The sequence below is a fragment of the Selaginella moellendorffii genome, unplaced genomic scaffold (assembly GCF_000143415.4).
Source record: "Selaginella moellendorffii unplaced genomic scaffold, v1.0 SELMOscaffold_18, whole genome shotgun sequence".
Classification (NCBI taxonomy): domain Eukaryota; kingdom Viridiplantae; phylum Streptophyta; class Lycopodiopsida; order Selaginellales; family Selaginellaceae; genus Selaginella; species Selaginella moellendorffii.
This window is the reverse complement of record NW_003314279.1, coordinates 2,073,232-2,083,633: the sequence shown is the minus strand read 5'-3', so window position 1 is coordinate 2,083,633 and position 10,402 is coordinate 2,073,232. Positions and strand designations below refer to the sequence as shown.

At 40.7% G+C, this 10,402-nt stretch overlaps 3 protein-coding genes and 1 pseudogene across 3 annotated transcripts in view; 1 reads left to right on the top strand and 3 right to left on the bottom strand.

Annotated features, from left to right (window-relative positions):
• LOC112346893 (pentatricopeptide repeat-containing protein At2g37320-like) overlaps positions 1–531 on the bottom strand; it is a 1,199-nt gene extending 668 nt beyond the window's left edge. The window contains exons 1-2 of the mRNA XM_024676751.1: positions 427–531; positions 5–310 (exon numbers count right to left, since the gene is read on the bottom strand). Of these exons, the coding sequence (XP_024532519.1) occupies positions 5–310; positions 427–531 (411 nt within the window). The remainder of the gene's footprint in view (positions 1–4; positions 311–426) is intronic.
• Positions 532–575: 44 nt separating this feature from the next.
• Positions 576–1,667, bottom strand: LOC112346886 ((+)-germacrene D synthase-like). Its single transcript, XM_024676732.1, has one exon. It carries the CDS (start codon positions 1,665–1,667, stop codon positions 621–623), a length of 1,047 nt encoding a protein of 348 aa, XP_024532500.1. The 3' UTR covers positions 576–620.
• Positions 1,668–1,853: 186 nt separating this feature from the next.
• Positions 1,854–8,707, bottom strand: LOC9650376 (putative pentatricopeptide repeat-containing protein At1g12700, mitochondrial). The gene is made up of 2 exons (XM_002971933.2): positions 8,537–8,707; positions 1,854–2,600 (listed from the first exon to the last, which is right to left on the bottom strand). The coding sequence occupies exons 1-2, from the start codon at positions 8,705–8,707 to the stop codon at positions 1,854–1,856; spliced, it is 918 nt and encodes a 305-aa protein (XP_002971979.2).
• The window catches only part of LOC9640623, a 4,130-nt pseudogene continuing 2,433 nt past the window's right edge, over positions 8,706–10,402 (top strand).

Genomic DNA, 10,402 nt, shown 5'->3' with positions numbered 1-10,402 from the left:
GCACTGGGTTAATCCCGTGGCTATGGCGTTCCAACACACAGCAATGCTGCAATTGCGCAAGTGCACGAGACGACATCGTGTCTCCCGTCACTGGCATCTGGAGTCTTCTCTGGAGCTCTTCCAGCTTGTGAGGAATCTCTCGACTTGCACGGCAATCCTTTCCGGCTACGTCCACTGCGGCCTCCTGAAAGAGTCGGAGCGCTTCTTTCAGGATCAGATGCCGCATCACGATCTTGTCTCCGTCACAACGCTGCTCGTCGCCTACACCCAAAGCCAACGCCTTGAGGAAGCCAGCTGCCTCTTTGATTCTCTTCCATACGTAATCATCTCTTCAAAAGTGCTTTCTACATCCGCGAGCTGAGATAAAGCCCCCAGCATCGTCGTCCACGAGACCAAGTTGCAAGCAGGCATTTTGCTAACAACTACCTTGGCAGAATCAAGATGCCCATCACAGTGCGCTTCATCAAAGTGCCCGTTTTTGCAGCAGGCAACCAGCAAAAGATCCCAGGTGAACTTGTCCCTCTTGCCCATACCATAGAAGATCTGAGCTGCGTGTTTGATGTTGATACCACATCTACGGTGCTTTTCAATTTGCTTATTTGATAGAACTGAGCAACAATCTAGAGTTGGAAGGTCCCTGATTTTTCTGCAGGAGGGATCCACCCAATTCCATGGTATCTAGCGCTCGTCCATCCCCATTCTACGTTTCCGGCCATCCACACCTCTATGCCGTTCACATAGTCCATGACTCCTTGCTTCATGGCAAGCCCACTTGAAATGATCTCATGCTTTGTCTGGGCGAAATCCTTCTCCAAATCCTCCACCATGCTCGCAACCTTGCCGATTGCCTCGTTCAAGCCACACTTACAATTGCTGGCAAGAATGGGCACGGCGTTGAGGTAGTTTCCACTCGCCCACTCCTTCCTGAGAGAGATCAAGTCATTGTGGAGCGCAATGTGGTGCGTCCCAATCTCCTCAACCTTGCGTATGAGAGGATGATCCAGCACGCCACGCTCCTCCAGCCTAAGTTGCAGTAAACCATCAATCAGAGCAAAGCAAGGAGCCACACCAGATGTGATCTCTCTCAGCCAGAGGTACGTATCCAGGTTGGGAATGATTTGCTTGCGAAGCCAGCTCGATTCAATCTCAAACATGTCGAGCACCTTGGTCATAGCATCCACGAATCGGCCTGATTCATCCACTATATGGAGGGACAGTTCTTCCAAAACCTCAGATAACATCTTCATTTGCCTCAGCAGCTCCGGATTTTTCACTGGAAGCGTGGCCTCGTCAAATCTTCCCTTGAAAACCATCTTGTATGCGGTTGCCACATATCTTATGTCTGACGAGGAGATCTCCGGGCTATCCAGAATGTCATCTGCAAGAAAGAACCAAGCGAAGAACTTTGCAACCGGAACAATCTTCTCGTATGGAATGCTGGGGTAAACATAAGCCGCGAGCAATCCAAGCCTGCTTTCTTGAACAAACACAGCTTTCTCGCTTCCAGGTTGCAACTTCAGAAACTCCGCGCACCACGCATCGATCTGAGCGTCGGCCTTTGCATCGTACAGCGGATTCAACACTGGAGAGGCAAGGAGTTTACACACTGGTGGAATGGAATAGCTTTTCTCTGCTGCGAAAATGCTCGCAATGGATGGAAGAGCCATGAAAGAAGAGTTCCTAAGTGAATTTCAAACACTGAAAAAGAGCCCTTATAAATAAAACTAGAAGTAAATTCAAACTAAATAGTTGAATGGTTGTTGATTTCTGCGAAAAACCTTAGGAAACATCCCAGATAGTGTTCACACAATGTTCCGGATTTGTGATTACAAATCTCGTTTTACTGGCCTTTGTTACCAAGTAATTCGTCTGAGAGTGCATTTGCCTTTTCGTGTCTCCCTTCTCTCGCTAGCTCCTGGATCACTGCCTCGTAAGCCTTGGCATTTGGCCTGCCTTTCCTCTGAGAGTGTCATCTCTTCCAAAACTTCCATGGCTTTGCCGAGCTCTTTCCGCTGGCACAGCCCCCTGATCAACGCCACATAGATATCGTGGCGAGGAGGCGTGCCACTCTGCTTGATGGCCTCGAGAAGCTCCAGAGCTGCGCTCATTCTCCCGGTTCTACACAGCCCGTCCATCATCACCCGGTATGCGAACATATCCGCCTTGCAGTTCTCGTTGCGCTCCAGTCTCTTGAGCATCTTGTGAGCCTCTTCCAGGTCCCCAGTCCCACAGAAGCCACCGATCAAGCTCCTGTACGTGATAAAGTTCGGCTGGACGCCGTTGCCAACCATCTCCTCCAGCAGCTTGTAAGCCACCATCGGCTTCCCAGCTCTGCAGAACGCGTCGATGAGAGCAGTGTAAGTCACCACGTTGGGCTGGCATCCCCCCTTGGCCATTCGCTTGAGAACTCTGTGCGCCTCCACCATTCTTTTGACTTTGCAGAAGCCGTTGACCAGGCTTGTGTACGTATACACGTCCGGAGAGCAGTCACTGGCAACCATCTCTTCCAGAAGCCTCTCGGCGTCATCCACCAGTCCAGCATTACAGTATCCTTCCACTAGTGTCGGGAATGTGATGACTTGTTCTATAAATGTTTCATTCTATGAAACAAAGAGTATTTGACTGATTCAATATTACATTGATCCCACAGTGAGCAATTCCATTTATAAAAGATCCAAAACTTCACTTAACAATTAGAGTTTTAATTATGATATAATGTTATGAGTTATATTTATTATGTGATAGAGTCAATTGTAGAAGGAATTTTTATTATAAATATTATATTATGTTTAACTATGTATGTTATTATTATGATTATGTTAAAAATTACAATTACAATCACAACTCTTTGAAATTACTAAAACATCAGGAATAAACACAATGATCCCAGTGTAGCTAGGACTTTTGCTAGTACTTCTTTATTTAAAAGTGCTATTGGCATCGGGGGTTAGATATTCTTGGATTTTTAAGATGGATGGCTTAGATATAACATAACACTCTTAAAACGTTTCATATATCTAAGGGTTTGATGTTGTCATTGCACAGTGTTGGGAATGAAACAAGGAGAGCGAGCCCCTTGAAAATACCATTTTCCTCAATTTGGTACACAAACCTTTTGTTTCAAATACACAATGGTGGCTAGATTCTTCACTTATGTTAGGTTTCTTTCTCACAGGTGGAGACATTTGTATGATTCTGGCACTTATAGGTACCAAAATAATTTTGTGTTTGTAGCGTTTACAACCATCCTTTCTTTGTGATTACAGAGTGGGACCTCTATTTTTTTCAGAAAAGTCAGTGGATATTTTGGGATATAGGAAATCATTATGCATTTTATGTTTTGCTATTAGAGTTAAAGTAAGTTCTTTGGTTGGGGTGTGTTTTTGTGTCACAGCTTTTAATGGTAGTATATTAACAGATAGATGCAAAAGCAAGGGCACTATTGTAGTTTCTAATAAAAGTTTGTATGATGATTTTTGCCTTCAAGTAAATCTTTTATCAATACAGGAAACTCTAAATTGTTTGTCAAAGAAATGCGACCACCATGACAATATTGAGACTTCAATTCACTCTTAAAAAGAAAAACATTACAAAATACACACATTCTATCCATAGCTCTTAGTTAATGTGTCTCACATTGACCATCATGATTATTCTGCATTAAATCAGGAGACCTCAAACAGATTTGTACATGCATTGCTCTTTTATGTGCATCTATTACAATTGTATCAGTTTGTAAATATAGTATACTTTCATTTTTATTCACTGGTTTTGTCATCCCTTAAGACCAAATTAGTTGTTAACCATATTCAGAACCATATTCAAAAAAATTTATAAAGAAACACATTGTAGTCTATGCCAAGAGCAGATTTTTAGGCAAGTGAATAGGCAGGCTAATAGACAATAGTCTACAATAAGTAGTATAATTTATTAATTAATAACAAACACATGACTCTTTAAAAAAGCTTTACTAGGGAACAATGTTCTAAGTCATAAAATAATCTCCTAAATTATAAACCTAAATATACAAATCCAACCACTATCATCTTTCAGATGTTACCTAGATTTTGTATAATATGTATCTCTTTCTCAAAACACTTGTTCTCCATAACAAAAAACTAAAACAATTGAAACAAAATGTCAAACACTAAATCACTAAAATCGTTTCTATCCAGTTTAAACTCCTTATATTCTTTTTGCAAAAAATACCTGAAACAATAAGGTTTACCATCATATTAATTCCTAGAACACACTCTTTCCTCTCTTTTTTTTTACACCAATTCATCCACTTCTTGTCACCTTGAGAATGGATCTTGGATTCTTACAAGTTGTTTAGTGGTGATCATTTATTATGAGAAGGGAAGAAAGAAAAAGCACAATCAAATGGGACGGCCACACAAAATTTTATGGCTATGACTATCATGGATTTTAAATGGACTGGTAAAGGTCGTGTCACCAAAGATGGCCCTTATGGGAAGAGAGCACAGAAACGAGGAGCAGTAATGGCAAATATGATTCGGTTGATTAGAGCTTGGAGGAAAAAAAAAACCAAAAACCTTGTTAGATCGCTGCACACTACACAGTCGCATCTGCTCATTTGATTCTCCTAGTGGAGTGGATCTGCAACCAAGCTCCCAAGGAAGCTCCAGAGATGCATTGGCCATTGCTTGCCTTAGTTGTGGGACCAACAACATGAGTTGGAGCTTGAGTAGGCAAGGCATGTGCTATCTAAAATATAAAAAGCCATCACAAAGCTTGTTTGTCATCTTGAGAGTGAACATGCTATATCTATGAAATACCAAAACCAACAGGAGAAGAGATCAAGCTTCTCAAAAACCAAACATTAAACACTGTAAACAGTAGTTTTGTATAGATAAAAACACTCTTTTTTTTTCTAAAAGAACTTTGTAAACCGAAATAAGTCAAGTTTCAACATGGTGCTAAGGTCTGTTAAGTTTGAGGTATCAGAGATTTTTAAATACTAAATTATAACATGAAATTGGCTCTACAATTGGGACTTCCAGACAGCCATTAATATACTCCCATTTAAAGCTGTGACACAAAAACACACCCCAATCAAAGAACTTACTTTAGCTCTAATAGCAAAACATAAAAAGCATGATGATTTCCTATATCCCAAAATATCCATTGACTTTTTTGAAAAAAATAAAGGTCCCACTCTGTAATCACGAAGAAAGGATATCTGTAAATGCTGCAAACACAGAAGTATTTTGGTACCTGCAAGTGCCAGAATCATACAAATGTCTCCAACATAAGTGAAGAATTAAGCCATCATGATGTATTTGAAAAACATCTTCCACTGCTCATGGGCGGTGGCTAACCCCACAAGATCCTTTTCCTTATTCCTTGTGAGATCTTTGTCCTTGTCCCTCGCACCAACCTACTCACCAATGCTAGTATCACCACTATATACATGTGACCATTCCCAAAATACTGGTGGAGAATTCTTGTGCAGCCTTGAGTGCATCTTGCTGGTGATGCTATTGTTGCTGCTGTGATTCCGACTTACCTATAACATGAAATCGGCTCTACAATTGGGACTTCTAAATGTAGAGGGAATGATTGGTGATGGACCTTATTATTTTAAGATACACAGGTAGATCTTTAAGAAGGTTTCTAGCTTACCTTACTTATGTTCTATGATTCTTTTGATCATTTTTTCAATTTTTTTTTCTTGGTGTTTGGTGTCTCACCTCTATTTTGTAGCCTTTTAAATGCTATACAACACTAATCCAGTCTTATGCCACTCCTATTGCTCTTTCCCTGATGACTACTCGAGGTATATGTACTTTTTCTTTTCTCACTCGATTCCTCATCATTTAGTTTATAATGTTTTTCAGTAGTGTTACTTTTTCATTGAACAATTTCTGTGAAGTTAAGGTAAAGCTCCATTCCTGAGAATTGTGCTTAAGAACTTAACTGTGAATATGAATTTCCATAGAAAGGTCACCAAACTGTTACTAAAGCCATTATTGCATGATATCTGTGATTTTGTGGCTCAAACTTGTTGTGAGAAAACCTAGTTAGTGCCATAAAGAAATGACTAAAAAGGCATGAAGGACTTGCAAACCTGGTAAAGATGTAGAATACATAGATTGGAATCAAAGCTGCAAGTCTTGGTAGCAACCTATAAAAATAAACATGCTAAAAGAAAGCAAGAAAAAGAAATAGTTTGAACAATTACAATTATAACTACATCTTTTCAAATTGAAAATATTTTCTACTACTCCCAATGGAGCTAGATCCCTACTAGTTAAGATATATATAACCTTTAAATAAGATTCCTTAAAATATTCCCATTGCTAAGTTTATAGAAGAGATATAATTTAATTTGAGTTCCAAAGCATAGAAGACCCTTACTATTGAGAGGCTCCCCTCTTAACATTTAGTGACTCTACTAAGGTGTCAATCCTCCCCTTTATTCTTTGGTTTTTAAGCTCGTTTTTTTGGGTTTTAAGACAAATTCTCAAGAGATTTGCATTATGGTGATAGGGTAAGAATAAATGTGCCCAACTGGAAAAATTCTAGCTATGCTTAAATTTTAAGGATTTCTTGAATTTTCTTCCTTTTTAAACTAAGAATAGTTGTTTTCTCCTCTTTATGCCTTGGTTATTTATTGATTTAGGCAATGGAGCTCATAAGTTTGTAGATCTTGTTAAGCACTTTATTTTAGTATTACAAATTTCTCAATTCTATTCTCGGAACACAACATGCAAATAAGTTTTATTCATGACATGTGCAACAATCACTTCAAGAGTTTAATACACAATAGATCTTCAACTATTTTAATCTTTCTTTGGCTTGATAGATAAATCTACTTGTAAGCTTTCTCTAAAATCCTTACATATGAGTTTTAGTCCAAGATTAAGTAATTTATAGAGCTTTTCACTTGGGTTCTTTTATTTAGAATGTAAAAAAAGTTTAGGGCATTCTCACACAATTCTAAATAATGTAGATGGATCTTTCTTACATAGCTAAATAAATCTTGGATAGAGCTTTTTGACAAGTCCTAGGAGTTGGCAGTTGCAAGATCTTTATATTTTTTGATCTTGATATATGTTTGCTAGTTTTAGTGAGTGTTTTGAGTGGAGTGAGATTTTTAGGTTTATTTTTTTTACAAGATTGTTATACATGTTTTTGGAGTTTAGTTTCATAATTTTTAGAGTAGTGTACAATTATCTTTTGCATCATCTTATGGTTAGAGTATATATAGCTATTTCATGCCTCGTGTTTAATCATCTCTATTGATTGAGAAACTTTTACTTGAATGGAGAACAACATCTAGTATATAGTGAGTGCATAAGAGGTTATAAAGTGTTATAAAGATGATTTTAAAATCCTTGAATGTCTAGCAAGTATAAAACCTTGTGATTGAGCTCTCCAAGCTCTAAACCAGCATTATAGCATATACCTAGTTTTGGCATTTGGCACATTTTAGAAGTTTGATGCCTATTCATACCCATTGGTCAAGTTGTTGCTATATAAACTCTTTTATACACACACATAACTTAGAGGAAAATTCTTCTTATGACTTATATACCAACTTAATTACTAGATAGCGTTGTTGGTAAATGAATCTTCATCGTCTATAATAGATTCCAAAAAGGAGCATAATCAATTGTGGCCACTATTCATATCCTTTATAAGGCAATGGACCTCCCAAAGTTCTATTTTAGATCAAGTATTTTAGCTCATAATCACATTAATCAATTTCAAACTTACTTAAGATATAACAAGATCAGAGATCCTTGAAAGCAAGAGCAAAATATTGGGCATCTTTTTTGCTTCCAAATGAATGATGGTTATTGTCTACAATGATTAACAAGTTCCTCAAGTAATTTGGAATGGAGAAAACTAACCAACAACTCTACATGAACTATTTTAATTCTGGCAAATGCTGCAAATGAGTATCAATAACTATACTATCCAATTTAAAATGCATTGGTGTGCATGTTTGCTATAGACGCTCATAATAAATGAGAAACCCATGGTGTCAGTATTCATCCAAGGACTCAAGCTCGAAGTGCAATGCAAAGTCCTCAAATGCCAACATGAAACTTGCAAACTAGCATTTAGTTATGCATTAGAGGTGGGGAAAGACATGCTCTTTAAAGTTGCCATGCACCATGACATCCACTCTTAGCCAAGCTTCCAAACCCAGATGTGTGTTGTTGCTAAGCTAGCACATATCATTGAGTTGGCACTCAGTGAGCTTAAGGAGCATTGAACACTAGTGCAGCAGTAGACTTAATATCAAGAGAAGCTTATGAAAGAGCTACAATTGCTTAAGATGCAGACTGAAACTTGGTGGCATCATTGGTGGTGCGAGGAATGCAAAGTTAATACACAACATTGTGAAGTGTTAGAACTCCAGCTAGAACTTTGGCTCTAGTGACCACAATGAATCCAACGACAACCACTTGCAAACAACACAACCCTAGCTTCATCCTCCATAGATTATCATGAGAATGATAGTCTGGGGCATTCAGCCAAAGAGATGACAGCAACAGGGTGCCTTCCAGATATCATCACCTACAACATACTTATTGACGGACTTTGCAAGATGGGAAGAGCGCCAGAAGTGAACAGGCTGTTTGGAGAAATGAAGGCCAAGTTTTGCAACCTGAATGTTATCACGTATACAGCTGCTTGATCGGCGGGTTTGTAAGCTGGATGAGATCGACATGGCTCGCACGTTATTCAACGACATGCTCAAGCAGGCAGCCCTCCCTGACATCGTCACTTTCTCGACACTAGTGGAAGGATACTGTAATGCTGGACTGGTGGATGACGCCGAGAGGCTTCTGGAAGAGATAATTGCCAGTGACTGCTCTCCGGACGTGTATACGTACACAAGCCTGGTCGACAGCTTCTGCAAAGTCAAAAGAATGGTGGAGGCGCACAGAGTTCTCAAGCGAATGGCCAAGCGGGGATGCCAACCCAACGTGGTGACTTACACTGCTCTCATTGACGCGTTCTGCAGAGCTGGGAAGCCGACGGTGGCTTACAAGCTGCTGGAGGAGATGGTTGGCATTAACAACGACGTCCAGCCGAACGTTCAGGAGCTGGCTTCTGTGGGACTGGGGACCTGGAAGAGGCTCGCAAGATGCTCGAGAGACTGGAGCGCGACGAGAACTGCAAGGCGGATATGTTCGCATACAGGGTGATGATGGATGGGCTGTGTAGGACCGGGAGAATGAGCGCAGCTCTGGAGCTTCTCGAGGCCATCAAGCAGAGTGGCACGCCTCCTCGCCACGATATCTATGTGGCCTTGATCAGGGGGCTGTGCCAGGGGAAAGAGCTCAGCAAAGCCATGGAAGTTTTGGAAGAGATGACGCTCTCAAGGAAAGGCAGGCCAAATGCCGAGGCTTACGAGGCGGTGATCCAGGAGCTAGCGAGAGAAGGGAGGCATGAAGAGGCAAACGCGCTCGCAGACGAATTACTGGGTAACAAAGGCCAGTAAAAAGAGATTTGTAATCACAAATCCGGAATATTGTGTGGGATGTTTCCTAGGGTTGTTAGCAGAAATCAACAACCATTCAACTGTTTAGTTTGAATTTGCTTCTAATTTTATTTATAACAGCCTTCTTTCAGTGTTTAAAATTCACTTAGGAAGCATCCATTGCGAGCATTTTCGCAGTGGAGAAAAGCTATTCCATTCCACCAGTGTGTAAACTCTTGCCTCTCCAGTGCTGAATCCGCTGTACGATGCAAAGGCCGACGCTCAGATCAATGCGTGGTGCGCGGAGTTTCTGAAGTTGCAACCTGGAAGCGAGAAAGCTGTGTTTGTTCAAGAAAGCAGGCTTGGATTGCTCGCGGCTTATGTTTACCCGACCATTCCATACGAGAAGATTGTTCCGGTTGCAAAGTTCATCGCTTGGTTCTTTCTTGCAGATGACATTCTGGATAGCCCGGAGATCTCCTCGTCAGACATAAGATATGTGGCAACCGCATACAAGATGGTTTTCAAGGGAAGATTTGACGAGGCCACACTTCCAGTGAAAAATCCGGAGTTGCTGAGGCAAATGAAGATGTTAGCTGAGGTTTTGGAAGAACTGTCCCTCCATATAGTGGATGAATCAGGCCGATTCGTGGATGCTATGACCAAGGTGCTCGACATGTTTGAGATTGAATCGAGCTGGCTTCGCAAGCAAATCATTCCCAACCTGGATACGTACCTCTGGCTGAGAGAGATCACATCTGGTGTGGCTCCTTGCTTTGCTCTGATTGATGGTTTACTGCAACTTAGGCTGGAGGAGCGTGGCGTGCTGGATCATCCTCTCATACGCAAGGTTGAGGAGATTGGGACGCACCACATTGCGCTCCACAATGACTTGATCTTGCTCAGGAAGGAGTGGGCGAGTGGCAACTACCTCAACGC